This window comes from Salmo trutta, chromosome 3 (genome assembly GCF_901001165.1).
Source record: "Salmo trutta chromosome 3, fSalTru1.1, whole genome shotgun sequence".
NCBI lineage: Eukaryota > Metazoa > Chordata > Actinopteri > Salmoniformes > Salmonidae > Salmo > Salmo trutta.
In genome coordinates, this window is record NC_042959.1 from 9096059 (window position 1) to 9113354 (window position 17296).

The 17296-nt window shown below is 40.1% G+C and overlaps 1 protein-coding gene and 1 long non-coding RNA gene across 5 annotated transcripts; one reads left to right on the forward strand and one right to left on the reverse strand.

Moving 5' to 3' along the window:
* Positions 1 to 45: 45 nt before the first annotated feature.
* On the forward strand, positions 46 to 13165 carry LOC115167702 (gastrula zinc finger protein XlCGF57.1). 3 transcript variants are annotated; one of them, XM_029722366.1, is made up of 4 exons: positions 46 to 321; positions 614 to 843; positions 9295 to 9675; positions 12544 to 13165. In XM_029722366.1, the coding sequence occupies exons 1-4, from the start codon at positions 132 to 134 to the stop codon at positions 12808 to 12810; spliced, it is 1068 nt and encodes a 355-aa protein (XP_029578226.1). In that variant the 5' UTR covers positions 46 to 131; the 3' UTR covers positions 12811 to 13165. The 3 variants fall into 3 exon arrangements, with proteins under 3 accessions (XP_029578226.1, XP_029578218.1, XP_029578220.1); XM_029722360.1 differs by lacking the exons at positions 46 to 321; positions 614 to 843 and adding an exon at positions 5482 to 6131 and having other exon boundaries at positions 9065 to 9675; XM_029722358.1 differs by lacking the exons at positions 9295 to 9675; positions 12544 to 13165 and having other exon boundaries at positions 614 to 2190.
* Positions 7286 to 8378, reverse strand: LOC115167725 (uncharacterized). 2 transcript variants are annotated; one of them, XR_003870543.1, is made up of 3 exons: positions 8054 to 8378; positions 7640 to 7738; positions 7286 to 7324 (listed from the first exon to the last, which is right to left on the reverse strand). It is a non-coding gene; the product is annotated as an uncharacterized LOC115167725 (long non-coding RNA). The 2 variants fall into 2 exon arrangements; XR_003870539.1 differs by having other exon boundaries at positions 7409 to 7738.
* Positions 13166 to 17296: the final 4131 nt, after the last annotated feature.

A 17296-nucleotide genomic window follows, 5' to 3' on the forward strand; every position in this document is an offset into this window, starting at 1 on the left:
GGAAGTTGTCATTGGCTATTCGAAAACGAGTAATAATGACGTAGCTAGATGCGGAACTAGGCCGAAGTCAAACAAATGGTTGCTTTGTTCACAATAATAATACGAATTTGTTGACTTTTATTTCGCTCAAAATGTCTAAACTACAGTTGCTGAACGGGTATGTTAGTGAACGACTGACGGCGGCTGCTACAGAGATATCCGTAGCCATAGAGACAACCATAGCGGAGTTGCATGAAGAAATCTCCCGTTCGACGGAGGAGAATGATCGTCTACGAAGACTGTTGGATTTGGTTTTCACCCGACAGATAAAGTCACACAGAGGTTTGCATTGACGACTTGCAAATGTATTAACACACGTCAATCATATGGAAACTTGGCAAGATAGAAGCTTAAGATACACGATTGTAAATATACAAGTACAAAAGCAAAGCTGCAATTGTAATTTTGAATCCCACAGCAGTATTCTCTGTGTACCAAAACCAATAAACAAGTTAGCTAGCTGTTTAACATTTTGTAATTGCCGAAAAAAAACTTTGCATTTAGGGTTAGACAAAATATTTATTGAATTATCAGCAGCTATATATTTCTTATTTTTCATATTTTTCATCATCAGATCCCCACCAGCTCACACTCCCCATATCTGAAGAGGAGGTTCCCCCTGAGCAGCAGCACTGTGAGGAGGAGTGGAGCCCCAGTCTGGGGGACCCAAAGCTCACACAGATTAAAGAGGAACAGGAGGAACTCTGGACCAATCAGGAGGAAGAGCAGCTTCAAGGACTGGGGGAGGCTGATCTCATAAAGTTCATATTCACTTCTCCCTGTGTGGAAAGTGACTGTGATCAGGAGAACCAATCTCAGCCATCACATCTACACCAAACCCAAACTGTGGAGGACAGAGAGAGGGACTCTCTACTCACCTACACAACTGATGAGATCAAAACAGAACCTGATGGAAACAATTACAGAGTATCAAAACCAGCCAGTGACTCTCAGCCCCTCTCTGCAGTAACTCCAGACTGTTCTGCAGCTCAGAGTGAAAACAGGAAAAGTGATGATGAGGTGGAGAGTGGAGAACAGCCATCAGGATCTAAGACACTCAAATCAAAAAGAAAACAGACAAAGAAAGGAGAAAAGAGGACAGCCACAATGTTGCCCCGTTTGACATCTTCTAGTGTTAATACTCATTATTGCAAGGTGTGTAGGAAGACTTTTCTGTCATACGGTTTTTTAATCTATCATGTGCGAAAAACACACACAGAGCATAAGGAATGCCAGTGTGGTGTGTGTGGAAAATACTTATGTTCTACAGAAAGTATGACAGGTCATCTACAAACTCATACTGAAGAAAACATTTCTTGTCATGTTTGTGGCAAATGTTTCTCCAAGAATGGTGATCTCAAAACACATATTAGGAGTCATACAGGAGAGAAACCATTTCAGTGTACTCAATGTAGTAAATGCTACACACAGAAAGTACACCTTAAAAATCATATGAGAACTCATACAGGGGAGAAACCATTTAGGTGTAAAGAATGTGGGAAATACTTCACACAGAAGAATACCCTGTCCAATCACATGATGATCCACAGAGGGGAGAAACCATATCAGTGCAAAACATGTGGGAAAAGCTTCACTGAAAGAGGGACCCTGAGCAGGCATATGAGAGTTCACACAGGGGAGAAACCACATCAGTGCCAAGAATGTGGGAAACGCTTCACTGAGCGTGGAAACCTGACTAAACATATAAAGATCCACAGAGGGGAGAAATCCTATTGTTGCAGCTACTGTAGCAGATGCTTTACTGATGAAGCAAATTGTAAAAGACACATGAGGACTGTTCACAACAGTGAGAACATATGACAATGGAGTTAATCCTGAGTAGAGTAAAACCTTCAGATAGAAAATCGAATGTATAGAACTGACACGATCCCGTGCCCTGCTCTACGTGACGGATAAACATGTATTTTCCATACATTTCTTCAGCATGTGGGAGTTTTCTACATCATATTTTTATCACATCTTCTACAACCCTACTATGGATATGTGTGCATTTCTGTTCAAATGTTTTGTTTCTTTTCTTGCAAACTTAATTGTATTTCCATGTGAATTACCTGTATAAATAAAGGTTAAATGAAAAAAAGCAATCAGAGTTCTTGCTCATGTAAGAACATGATTGAGCTCTTTAAATCACCACTTCATGAAGTCAGGATTCCTATTTGACTCAGCCATGCCTCCTTGCCTGTCCAACATTTCCTCATGTCCCACCCCTTCTAATGCGACTAGCCCCAACGCTTCTCCCTCTTTTTCCCCTGCCCCGCTACAAAGTTTCTCCCTGCAGGCGGTCACTGAGTCTGAGGTGCTAAAGGAATTCCTGAAACTTGACACGAAAAAAACATCTTGGTCAGTGGTTTAGACCCTTCTGTAAGGTTGTTGCCCCTATCATCACCAAGCCTTTTAAATCTGTCTCCTTTCTGGGGTTCCAATTGCTTGGATGGCAGCCATGGTTCGTCCTTTATTTAAAGGGGGAGATCAAGCTGATCCTAACTGTTATAGGCCTATTTCTGTTTTGCCCTGTTTATCAAAAGTGTTGAAAAAACTTGTCAATTATCAATTGACTGGCTTCTTGATGTCTATAGTATTCTCTCTGGTATGCAATCTGGTTTCCGCTCAGGTTATGGATGTGTCACTGCAACCTTAAAGATCCTCAATGATGTCACCATTGCCCTTGATTCTAAGCAATGTTGTGCTGCTATTTTTATCCATTCTTGTGGAGTGTTGGTGTCTCTGAGGGGTCTTTGGCCTGGTTTGCTAACTACCTCTCTCAAAGAGTGCAGTGTATAAAGTCAGAACATCTGCTGTCTCAACCAGTGCCTGTCACCAAGGGAGTACCCCAAGGCTCGATCCTAGGCCCCACACTCTTCTTACATCAACAACATAGCTCAGGCAGTAGGAAGCTCTCTCATCCATTTATATGCAGATGATAGTCTTATACTCAGCTGGCCCCTCCACGGATTTTGTGATAAACGCTCTACAACAAAGCTTTCTTAGTGTCCAACAAGCTTTCTCTACCATTAACCTTGTTCTGAACACCTCCAAAACAAAGGTCATGTGGTTTGGTAAGAAGAATTCCCCTTTCCCCACAGGTGTGATTACTACCTCTGAGGGTTTAGAGCTTGAGGTAGTCACCTCATACAAGTACTTGGGAGTGGCTACACTGTCTTTCTCTCAGCACATATCAAAGCTGCAGGCTAAAGTTAAATATAGACTTGGTTTCCTCTATTGTAATCGCTCCTCTTTCACCCCAGCTGCCAAACTAACCCTGATTCAGATGACCATCCTACCCATGCTAGATTATGAAGACATAATTTATAAATCGGCATGTAAGGGTGCTCTCGAGCGGCTAGATGTTCTTTACCATTCGGCCATCAGATTTGCCACCAATGCTCCTTATAGGACACATCACTGCACTCTATACTCTTCTGTAAACTGGTCATCTCTGTATACCCGTCACAAGACCCACTGGTTGATGCTTATTTATAAAACCCTCTTAGGCCTCACTCCCGCATATCTGAGATATCTACTGCAGCCCTCATCCTCCACATACAACACCCGTTCTGCCAGTCACATTCTGGTAAATGTCCCCAAAGCACACACATCCCTGGGTCACTCCTCTTTTCAGTTCGCTGCAGCTAGCGACTGGAACGAGCTGCAATAAATACTCAAACTGGCCAGTTTTATCTCAATCTTTTCATTCAAAGACTCAGTCACGGACACTCTTACTGGCAGTTGTGACTGCTTTGCGTGATGTATTGTTGTCTCTACATTCTTACCCTTTGTGCTGTTGTCTGTGCCCAAAGATGTTTGTACCATGTTTTGTGCCGCTACCATGTTGTGTTGCTACCATGTTGTTGTCATGTTGTGTTGCTACCATGCTGTGTTGCTACCATGCTGTGTTGTCATGTGTTGCTGCCTTGCTATGTTGTTGTCTTAGGTCTCTATGTAGTGTTGTCTTTCTTGTCGTGATGTGTATTTTGTCCTGTATTTACATTTTATTTATTTAATTTTTAATCCCAGCCCCCATCCCTGCAGGAGGCCTTTTGCCTTTTGGTAGGCCTTCATTGTGAATAAGAATTTGTTCTTAACTTTGAGAAAGGCGTGCCGCTAGCAGGACACCTCGACAACATCCAGTGAAATTGCAGAGCGCGAAATTCAAACTACAGAATTATAAATATCTAACTTTCATAAAATCACAAGTGTGATACATCAAAATAAAGCTTAACTTCTTGTTAATCCAGCCGCTGTGTCAGATTTCAAAAAGGCTTTACGGCAAAAGCACACCATGCGATTATCTGAGGACAGCGCCCCGCATACAAAACCATGAAAAACATATCTCAACCAGGCAGGTGTGACACGAAAGTCAGAAATAGCGATATAATAAATGCCTTACCTTTGATGATCTTCTTCTGTTGGCACTCCAAAAGGTCCCAGTTACATCACAAATGGTCCTTTTGTTCGATAATGTCCTTCTTTATATCCATAAAAACTCAGTTTAGCTGGCGCGCTTCAGTCAATAATCTACCCAGTTTCCCTCTATCAAAATGCATACAAAATGAATCCCAAACGTTACTAATAAACTTTTCCAAACAACGGTTATAATCAGACTTTAGGTACCCTAATATGTAAATAAACGGTAAAATTTAAGACGGAGAATCGTTATTGTCTTTACCAGAGAAAAATACCAAAGAACAAGCTCTCATTCACACGCTTGGAAACACTACAGCCAAAATGGGAGCCACCTAGAAAAACTTCAATTTCTGGCTAATTTTTCCAAAAACCAGCCTGACACTCTTTCTAAAGACTGTTGACATGTAGTGGAAGCCCTAGGAACTGCAATCTGGGAGGATTTCGCTTTATAATTAAAGTGACAGCCATTGAAAATGGTGGTAGGCTGAATTTCTTTTTTGGGGGGATGGTTTGTCCTCGGGGTTTCGCCTGCCATATCAGTTCTGTTATACTCACAGACATTATTTGAACAGTTTTAAATCAGTTCCAAATCTTCCAAATCTATATGCATATCCTAGCTTCTGGGCCTGAGTAACAGGCAGTTTACTTTGGGCACGCTTTTCATCCAGATGTCAAAATACTGCCCCCTATCCCAAACAAGTTAACTGACTTGCCCAGTTAAATAAAGGTTCAATAAAATAAAATGTATTGCAGATTGATGCAAATTACATTTCAGCCAGTTAAAGTCTCAACCAAGTTCTGCTTACACTTGTTTCATCTTGGGAAGATGTTGGTTAGGCTACATTGCTTATTACCTTTTCAAAAACATGAAAGGTTGGATACAACGTATATAGCATTAGACATGTAATCATATTTTATTGTTTAGACTTTTACAGTAGAGAGACTACTTTTGTTTGGCCACACGATGGCGCCCACGGCCAAAGCCATTCGGTGAAGCGGAAGCTGTCATTTGCAGAAAGGAAACGTGAGAGATTTGATCTCTCATCCGGATAATCGTTTTTTTTTACATGTTTTGCATCAAAGACTTTCTAAACCCAGACGCGCAACATCGCAAGCAGACCAGACCGGGGTTTGAGAAGTCAATGAGAGAAGTGAAAAGTTATTCCTTAGTTGTTAATTTTCTCGAAATCCAAAGGCATAACCTATATTCGAGCCAAGTAGTTGAACATGTTATTACTCCAAACAATGATGTGTTTCTGCGCATGAGCATAGCTATCCAACGTCGCCATGACATCGCCTACAAGTCTTCATACTGTACCGTCTTTGATATAATATGTATCTTTATATCTATTACTGGTACATAACCATTATACCATAGAATAAGAAGCTCACTTGCTACATTTTGACTACGTGAAATGTAACGTTACAGGCTGAGCAGAATAATACGGATTTATCGACTTTCATTCCGTTCAAAATGTCTAAACTACAGTTGCTGAACGTGTATGTTAGTGAACGACTAACAGCGGCAGTAGCAGAGATATCCGTGGCGGTCGAGAGAACAGTAGTAGAGTTGTATGAAGAAATCTCCCGTTCTAAAGAGGAGAATAACCGTCTGCGAAGGCTGTTGGATTTGGTTTTCAACCCGGAGATAAAGTTACACAAAGCAGGTTTGTATTGACTAGCTACTGTATTTGTCAGAATAGATTCCGACCCTACAGTCGCTTACAGCTGCATTGGGGTCGGACCCCGTTCATAGTTCTACACGCTAACTGCTGCTGCAGCCTAGTGATAGTATCTTATGGTCAGGGGACTTGTGTTAATAAGAGCCCCGTCTCTCGTTCTTAACATTAAAACGCATCGCTTGCTGTACGGTTTTTGGAAACATAAGGAACGTATCTTTCATATCAACAATAAACTATTTCCAAAATGACTATACACCATAGGATTGGGGTTAGTGTTCCCACGGCCATATCTCCATGTTACAGCTCTTTTTTTTATGGAAGACATAGTCGGTCACCTGTGCTAATTATCTATCTAGTTGTCTGAACACCTGTACTAATTATCTATCTAGTTGTCTGAACACCTGTGCTAATTATCTATCTAGTTGTCTGAACACCTGTACTAATTATCTATCTAGTTGTCTGAACACCTGTGCTAATTATCTATCTAGTTGTCCGAACACCTGTTCTAATTATCTATCTAGTACTAATTATCTATCTAGTTGTCTGAACACCTGTGCTAATTATCTATCTAGTTGTCTGAACACCTGTTCTAATTATCTATCTAGTTGTCTGAACACCTGTGCTAATTATCTATCTAGTTGTCTGAACACCTGTTCTAATTATCTATCTAGTTGTCTGAACACCTGTGCTAATTATCTATCTAGTTGTCTGAACACCTGTACTAATTATCTATCTAGTTGTCTGAACACCTGTGCTAATTATCTATCTAGTTGTCTGAACACCTGTGCTAATTATCTATCTAGTTGTCCGAACACCTGTTCTAATTATCTATCTAGTTGTCTGAACACCTGTGCTAATTATCTATCTAGTTGTCTGAACACCTGTGCTAATTATCTATCTAGTTGTCTGAACACCTGTGCTAATTATCTATCTAGTTGTCCGAACACCTGTACTAATTATCTATCTAGTTGTCTGAACACCTGTGCTAATTATCTATCTAGTTGTCTGAACACCTGTGCTAATTATCTATCTAGTTGTCTGAACACCTGTGCTAATTATCTATCTAGTTGTCCGAACACCTGTGCTAATTATCTATCTAGTTGTCTGAACACCTGTGCTAATTATCTATCTAGTTGTCTGAACACCTGTGCTAATTATCTATCTAGTTGTCTGAACACCTGTGCTAATTATCTATCTAGTTGTCCGAACACCTGTTCTAATTATCTATCTAGTACTAATTATCTATCTAGTTGTCTGAACACCTGTGCTAATTATCTATCTAGTTGTCTGAACACCTGTTCTAATTATCTATCTAGTTGTCTGAACACCTGTGCTAATTATCTATCTAGTTGTCTGAACACCTGTGCTAATTATCTATCTAGTTGTCTGAACACCTGTGCTAATTATCTATCTAGTTGTCTGAACACCTGTTCTAATTATCTATCTAGTTGTCTGAACACCTGTGCTAATTATCTATCTAGTTGTCTGAACACCTGTGCTAATTATCTATCTAGTTGTCTGAACACCTGTGCTAATTATCTATCTAGTTGTCTGAACACCTGTGCTAATTATCTATCTAGTTGTCCGAACACCTGTTCTAATTATCTATCTAGTTGTCTGAACACCTCTGCTAATTATCTATCTAGTTGTCCGAACACCTGTACTAATTATCTATCTAGTTGTCTGAACACCTGTGCTAATTATCTATCTAGTTGTCTGAACACCTGTACTAATTATCTATCTAGTTGTCTGAACACCTGTGCTAATTATCTATCTAGTTGTCTGAACACCTGTTCTAATTATCTATCTAGTTGTCTGAACACCTGTGCTAATTATCTATCTAGTTGTCTGAACACCTGTTCTAATTATCTATCTATTACTAATTATCTATCTAGTTGTCTGAACACCTGTGCTAATTATCTATCTAGTTGTCTGAACACCTGTGCTAATTATCTATCTAGTTGTCTGAACACCTGTGCTAATTATCTATCTAGTTGTCTGAACACCTGTGCTAATTATCTATCTAGTTGTCTGAACACCTGTACTAATTATCTATCTAGTTGTCTGAACACCTGTGCTAATTATCTATCTAGTTGTCTGAACACCTGTACTAATTATCTATCTAGTTGTCTGAACACCTGTACTAATTATCTATCTAGTTGTCCGAACACCTGTGCTAATTATCTATCTAGTTGTCTGAACACCTGTGCTAATTATCTATCTAGTTGTCTGAACACCTGTGCTAATTATCTATCTAGTTGTCTGAACACCTGTGCTAATTATCTATCTAGTTGTCTGAACACCTGTGCTAATTATCTATCTAGTTGTCCGAACACCTGTGCTAATTATCTATCTAGTTGTCTGAACACCTGTGCTAATTATCTATCTAGTTGTCTGAACACCTGTGCTAATTATCTATCTAGTTGTCTGAACACCTGTGCTAATTATCTATCTAGTTGTCTGAACAACTGTGCTAATTATCTATCTAGTTGTCTGAACACCTGTGCTAATTATCTATCTAGTTGTCTGAACACCTGTGCTAATTATCTATCTAGTTTGCTAGTTCACCAAAACTCCATATCCTTTTCTCCATTTTCTTTTTAAAAGGGGAGCCAATTCGTTTTCAGCACATTTATTTCCATGACTGATCAAAATTTGTTTTCTCTCTCTTGTCCCTCAGGAAGCCGGTCCGACCCCAGTGCAGCAGTATAGCAAGTTTAGGGTCGGAATCTATTCAGGCTACCTCTGTATTAGCTCAACTTACATTCATCAAATTGATAGCAAGTTAATACAAGAATTGAGCTTCAATTGTAATGTTGACTCTATAAAGATGTCCTAATCAATAATATGGAAGTGATCAAATAGCTAAGTAGCATTTTTAACATTGAATTCTAAGTAACTTTATACTTCTCCATCAGATGCCCAGCAGCTCACTCACCTCATATCTGAAGAGGAGGTTCCCCCGGAACAGCAGCACTGTGAGCAGGAGTGGAACCCCAGTCTGATTCAGGAGGACCCAGTGCCCTCACAGATTAAAGAGGAACAGGAGGAACTACAGACCAGTCAAGAGGAAGAGCAGCTTCTAGGGCCCTTTGATACCAAAGACTCCATATTCACTTCTCCCTGTGTGGAAAGTGACTGTGATCAGGAGAACCCATCTCAGCCCTCACATCTTCACCAAACCCAAACTGTGGAGGACAGAGAGAGGGACTCTCTACTCACCTACACATCTATAGAGATCAAAATAGAGCCTGATGGAGATGATTACAGAGTATCAGAACCAGCCAGTGACTCTCAGCCCCTCTCTGTAGTAACTCCAGACTGTTCTGCAGCTCAGAGTGAAAACATGGAAAGTGATGATGAGGTGGAGAGTGGAGGACAGCTATCAGGGTTTAAGACACTCGAATCAAAGAGAAAACAGATAGAGAAAGGAGAAAGGTTCCATACCAGTGCTGGAGGCAGGACGGCCACAATGTTGCCCCATTTGACATCTTCTAGTCAAACGTATGCTGCTCCTTATTCTTGCAAGGTGTGTGAAATATTTTTTTTATTTGTGAAAAACACACACAGAGCATAAGGAATGCCAGTGTTGTGTGTGTGGAAAAAACGTATATTCTACAGAAAGTATGACAGGTCACCTACAAACTCATACTGAAGAAAACATTTTTTGTCATGATTGTGGCAAATGTTTCTCTTAAGAATAGTAATCACACAATACATAGGAGTCACACAGGAGACAAACCATATTGGTGCAATCAATGTAGGACATACTACACACAGAACGTACACCTTAACCTGTTAACGCCTGGTGTGGCATGTCACAGTGTCTCTAAACACCTGGGGCCTCGTTTATCAGTGTGTGGGCACAAAATATTCTCTAAACCTAGCATGCGCCAGTTTTCCCACAAAGGTTGGCATTCATCAGTTTTGAACTTGATAGGAAGTGTGCGCATCTCCCCCCATGCATATACACAACTCCTAGTGGTTGATCAACTGTATTGCAAGCAAATGTTATTTTGATGGAAATTATAATAATGGCTAATAAAAAGACAATGTAATCCTAATGATAAAAACGGATGCATTTGCCGTTGGTATATCATATATTGATTTTACTTTTACTATTTAAAGTCCTTTAATCATAATCATATTACAGGACATGTCTATTATTATATAGGACTAAATCATAATCATATTACAGGACATGTCTCTATTATTATATAGGACTAAATCATAATCATATTACAGGACATGTCTATTATTATATAGGACTAAATCATAATCATATTACAGTACATGTCTATTATTATATAGGACTAAATCATAATCATATTACAGGACATGTCTATTATTATATAGGACTAAATCATAATCATATTACAGGACATGTCTATTATTATATAGGACTAAATCATAATCATATTACAGGACATGTCTCTATTATTATATAGGACTAAATCATAATCATATTACAGGACATGTCTATTATTATATAGGACTAAATCATAATCATATTACAGGACATGTCTATTATTATATAGGACTAAATCATAATCATATTACAGGACATGTCTCTGGGGAAAAGGGAAAAAAATACTGCCTTTCCAAATTCATTTAACAAACTCCTCATCTACTTTTGTGACTATGTACCATTTGTTTTTGAAGTAGGCTATCGCAAGAACCTTCAACATTCCAACAACATGTAGGCTATTGAACCAGGACCTACATGATGATATGAGAACGCTGGGTTAAAACAACTGGCAATTTCTCCAATCTATTGATGATCAGATACTTCAGTTGTAACTGGCTCTGTTGCGCTCACATTTTACAGTTGATAGACAACTTTTTCACTGTTACAAACGTAGACTTCTCTTTTTTAACAATAGCTTTTATAGAAATCAAAACATCTGCAATGTTGCTGCATGGGCTTATTGGTTGTCTGGCTATATATATTACACAGACTGTGACCTATTTCTTGGTCGACTCATATCAACTTCTCTGCGCATTAGTGGTGGATAGGCTAAATAACTACAACAGAACAGTGATGAAGGAAATGGAAAATGCCCAGAGCTCGTGGCTGATCGGTACCGGAGCAAAATTGAAATGGGCAGACGCTCCACTTTTAAAAAAAAATAATTATCCACCACGCTCCAGCCAAATTATGCTCCACTCCAGCTCCACTACAGCTCCATTCCAGCTCCACTTCCATCCTCTGGTGTGGACCATGTTATGTCCTTAGTGATTGTTATCCTGGCACCACACTGCCAAGTCTCTGACCTGCTCCCTGTCGGCTGCCTCGTCCATGACCAGGCCTACCACCTTCGTGCTGTCAGTAAACTTGATGACGGTGTTGGAGTTGTACGTGACCACACAGTCGTGAGTAAACAGGGAGTACAGGAGGGGACTAAGCACACACCCTTGAGGGGCCCCTGTGTTGAGGTTCAGTGTGGCAGAGGTGTTGTTGCCTACCCTGTCCATTCATATCCAGGTGGAGGAGGGCAGTGTAAAGTGCAGTAGAGATTGTGTCATCTGTGGATCTGTTGGGGCGGTATGCAAATTGAAGTGGGTCATTCAATAGCCAACAATGCTCGAAAGTAAATAGACCCATAGCCTATTTAAAATATTTGACAATATGGATATGCTACAGCATTGTTGTGCGATAGGAACATGACATCATAGCCTTTCATCTCAGAGCTTATACCAAGGCAGGAGATAGAAACACAATCATGTATTGAAGTTAAATATTGAACAACAATTTGTCTTTTTCATAAAAGTGTGGGTTGTAGCATTTACTTTTAAATTGTTCAAATAGACAATCAATCTTGCAGAATGCACGGCCAGTGATTGGCACCAGCTATAGGCAGCATGCATTTTTAGATTTAAAAAAAAACCTACAGAAATGTGATCAAATTTGCCATTGCGCTTTCTTTTAGAAATTGTCATGGCCCAGTTCCAACATCTCTATATCATACAGCAAATTAGTTTGGCTATGATTTATCAATGACAACATGCGTATATGTTGCGTGCAAGTTTGATAAATCCCAGTAATTTGTCACGCAATGCATTCTCAGACTGGTTGAACAATAACCATCTCAAAAGTAGTGTCTGTCTGTCTCTGTCTGTCTGTCTGTCTGTCTGTCTGTGTCTCTGTCTCTCTGTGTGTGTGTGTGTGTGTGTGTGTGTGTGTGTGTGTGTGTGTGTGTGTGTGTGTGTACACACTCTGGCTGGCTGTATTTCATACGTGTTCATCTTTTTTCAACATCCCACCCAAGAAACGTTCAACTGTTCAAGATGCTTTTGCATTCATCACTATGACGACAGTGATTAACTGCTAATAATAATAGTAACTCATAATGATAATAATGACGATAATGATGATATTGTGTGATTATTTGGTTAGGTTGCCACAGGCCTGAACCAAGCTAATACAAGAGGACGTCCAGCTGCTGACGCCATACACCCTCCAAAGCCACCCAAAGTGGTCCGTACTGGAGTTACTGATGACGTCCGCACGGATCAAATTGAACACTGGCCGGTGAAGTGTGAGACCCGGGGTCGCTGCAAAGTCTGCCAGAAAAATGTAACGAATACCCTCTGTCAGAAATGTGACGTAAGACTGTGTTTCACTTTTGAGAGGAATTGTTACAAGTTGTACCACATGCCTTAGTGCAAGATGTTTACAATGCAGAAATAATGACACACTGACAACATGAACAACTTGTTTCATATATATGATGCTCCTTTTAGAACTTGGTGTTCAGAAGTAATGAGTCAGGCTTCGTGATGAACGTTTATATTTCAATGGTTTTATGACATTGTATTGCTATTGTTGTATTTAAACCCAATGTTACACATTGATTCTCACACACTCTCTTCTGTCTTTATCAGAGTCAAGTATGTTATGAATTATTATTTGAGATTTTGTGTATTTATGAAGATTTTGCCGTTTCTTTTGCAATTCAGGACTTAACTCAGGGTTATACTTGGTTCACATTGAAATAAAGCTGTAAGATTTGATAAACTGAGTGGTTTCTGTGTTTTGTATTTAAAAGAGACGTTATATGTTACAGTATATGGAATATGTTATTTGGGTCTCCTAATCACAGCTTCATTTTCATGCAAGGACAACTGGGTCTGGGTATCTAAGGGTTAAATGTCATATGAGAACTCATACAAGGGATAAATAATTTAGGTGTCAACAATGTGGAAAATCAAATCAAACATTTTGTCACATGCACCGAATCGAATACAACAAGTGTAGACTTTACCGTGAAATGCTGAATACAACAAGTGTAGACTTTACCGAGAAATGCTTATTTACAAGCCCTTAACCAACAGTGCAGTTCAAGAAGAATAAAATATTTACCAAGTGGGCTAAAATAAAAAGTAATAATAAAAAGTAACACAATAACAATAACGAGGTTAAATACAGGGGGCACCGGTACCGAGTCAGTGTGCAGGGGTACAGGCTAGTTAAGGTAATCTGTACATGTAGGTGGAGGCGAAGTGACTATGCATAGATAATAAACAGTGAGTAGCAGCACTGTACAAAAGGGAGGGGGAGGGGTCAATGTAAATTGTCCGATCGCGATTTAGTTCAGCAGTCTTATGGCTTGGGTGTAGAAGCTGTTGAGGAGCCTTTTGGTCCTGGACTTGGAGCTCCGGGACCGCTTGCCATGCGGTAGCAGAGAAAACAGTCTATAGCTTGGATGACTGGAGTCTCTGACAATTTTATGGGCTTTCCTCTGACACCGCCTAAGCGAAGGTATATTCTGAACAAAAATATTAATGCAACATGTAAAGTGTTGGTCCCATGTTTCATGAGCTGAAATATAAGATCCCAGAAATGTTCCATACACACAAAAAGCTTATTCCTCTCAATTGTTGTGCACAAATGTGTTTGCCAAGATAATTAATCCACCTGACAGGTGTGGCATATCAAGAAGCTGAATAAACAGCATGATCATTACACAGGTGCAACTTGTGCTGGGGACAGTAAAGGGCACTCTAATCTTAATTTTCAAGGTAATAGGGTGATTTAAACTTAGACGGCAATAGACGTCAGGAACTTGGCACCTTACCACTGTGAGCTAACCGACCAGAGCTGCATTGGTTACATTTTATTATCAGAGTGTGCCAGTGGACTGCTGCTTTAGTGAGAAAGTGTTTCTTGTGAGGTTTTTTGTCCTCAGATACAGAGAGCTGTGAAAGCCTGTCTGCAAATGAAGAGGTCCCAATGAAGAGCAGTGGTTCTCAGTCCTGATCCTGGGGACTCAAAGGGGTACACATTTTTGTTTTTGCCTTAGCACTGCACAGCTGAATCAAATGATCAACTCATCATCAATCTTCAAGTGGTATTTATGCATTCATATTGATGCTATCCTTGATATGATCCTGCTGTTGTCACATGCTACACATGAACATGTGTGCACATCCATCTCTCTATCCAATGTTATCATGATTTGATATGAGATATTATACTTTAGTAATCCACAATGACCTGGTGATGTGAAAGTATAATAATGACATTATCTTCCATATTCCTACAAATACCTTTCAAGTGGTGATTCCTTCAAAACAATTTCCTACAGTTACGATGTAGGGCACAGCACAGTTGGGTGACCAGGACCATCAGGGACTGCCTCGTTGGGAATTCAGGTGTGTATGAGGTCTACCTGTGTCCTGCATAACTTCATGAGGATGGACACGAGGACCAGGGGGGACCTGCAGCTCGCCCCTGTGTGCCAGAGGAGAAGTCTGCTGCTCTGCAGGATGTTTCAAGCATGGGGTCCAACAACGCAGCAAGAGGCAATTCGTGTGGGGGAGATCTTCACCTCCTACTTCTTCAAAGAGGGTGCTGTTCCCTGGCAACACCATAGACGACACTATGTACAACCAAAGACTATTTTAAGAGAGATCCACATTGAAATAACAGTATTCTTCCATTTACGTAGCTATGTCAACTACAGTTATTCAATTCCCAGTTTCTCTCCCCTTGATTTCTACTTCTCAGGTGAGGGTGCTGTTTAGGTAAGGGTAATATCTCTACAAAAACAAAACAGGCTATTTTAAATCACCCATGTTGAAAAAATGTAGAACAATTAGACACCATATAACCCACACCTACACACTCATGTATCAATCTGATTGATGGATTGTGCTGTGCAGTAAACTGGCTCAGGTGTATAACTGTGGCTCCTTCCACCTTCAAAGAATAGGCATGAGGACCAACCATGGAGAATAGTAAGACACTTCATTATTTCTATAACTACGCTATATTGTTTGTCCTCGCGTGTCCGTTCATGTTTTTCAGCATAAAGTCTCTGCAGCCACTTGGTGTGGTGTGGACACCAGGTGAGGCCACACACAGATTCCTGTTGAACACTGTCTCTTTAACTACCTTATTTTCTCAATAACAGTCTCTCTCCTTCACTTCATCCCTCTCTCCCCCTTCTCCCTAAATCCTCTAGGGTTGTATCAGCTGTGTCGGTGAACCCCTCACGCATGTGAACTGGCTACATAGAGGGCACAGCATGATCAGAGGTGAGAGGTCACTTGGTCGGGTCAACAGGAAGTATTATTAAAGAGATGCTTTACATTGAAATACAGATAGAGATGCAGTAGTCCCAGAGTTAATGATCCCAGGTCAGTTTATATTATACAGGAAGTATTATTAAAGAGATGCTTTACATTGAAATACAGATAGAGATGCAGTAGTCCCAGAGTTAATGATCCAAGGTCAGTTTATATTATACAGGAAGTATTATTAAAGAGATGCTTTACATTGAAATACAGATAGAGATGTAGTAGTCCCCAGAGTTAATGATCCAAGGTCAGTTTTGCATTTCACCTCCTGATGATTATGATGCCTGGCAGTGTTAGAATAAAGACAAAACACAAGGCTTAAACATGCTCTCTCTTTCTCCATCTGTCTTTCGTCTGCACGTATGTTTTGATGTGAGAGAGGATGCCAACCCCCAGTCCCGTCATCGCCACCTCACCCGCTCTAGTGGTTAGAGTGTTGGGCCAGTAACCGAAAGGTTACTGGATCGAATCCCCGAGCTGACAAGGTAAAAATCTGTCGTTCTGCCCGAGCAAAGCAGTTAACCCACTGTTCCCTGGGCACCGAAGACGTACGTGGATGTCGATTAAGGCAGCCCCCCGCACCTCTCTGATTCAGAGGGGTTGGGTTAAATACGGAAGACACATTTAGTTTAATGCATTCAGTTGTACAACTGACCAGGTGTCCCCCTTTCCCTTCCCTTCTTAAGATAACCTTTGGGCTGACTGGGAGCCCAAGGCTGGTTAGGAAACACCACTAGAGACACTTATGTAATTGTGATGAACTGTTAGGTTCTAATTCTCAGAGTAAAAACTCAACAGACACTATGAAAGCTTAAACCGAGTATATTCTTCCCAGAGGGTCAATACTACTGCATTAGACAAAGACATTGTTCACACAAGCACTGATATTTAACCATTTCTCCTAGGCTGAGTCTCCTCCTACACATCTGAACAAACATTGTATCTTTACTGCTAGGCAGGAAACTAAGTAATACAGCCATAACCTTTTCGTTCTCCCTTAACGAGACCTGACCTGGACCCCCTTCATCACTAATCCATAGCTCTCTCCCGTTATCAATGCCTGCCAAATGTGATCGCTTTCCCTGCACTCAGCACATTCCAAGCTTAATTGCACACACTATATACCTTCTTCCTACAGATAACCATTAACTTCTGGTGTAGACCCTCTAAACCAAAGCACTCAATATTTCAATAGGATACCTGATAATTAACCCTATCCCATGTTTAGGTGTTAGTACCCAGAATCCATCAGAACTAAGAGAATATTAGGATAGCGCTGTGATTCATTAATCATATGCTGTCTTCCATGCTTCTCTGTTCTAACCTCTTTCTCTTTCTGTCTTTTACACCTCTCGCCACGTTTTTATAATTCACAACAGATGTGCATTGAAGTACAGATTGAACTGGTATTTATAATAGTACAATTATAATATTTATAATGCATGTATTATGTATTTATAACACTTGGATAATGAACTTCTTTCAATAAAGCGTTTCACAGTATCTACTGGTTGAAATTAAGTCTCTCATTTGATGAAATACTACACCTATCCCGTGTTTACTAGATC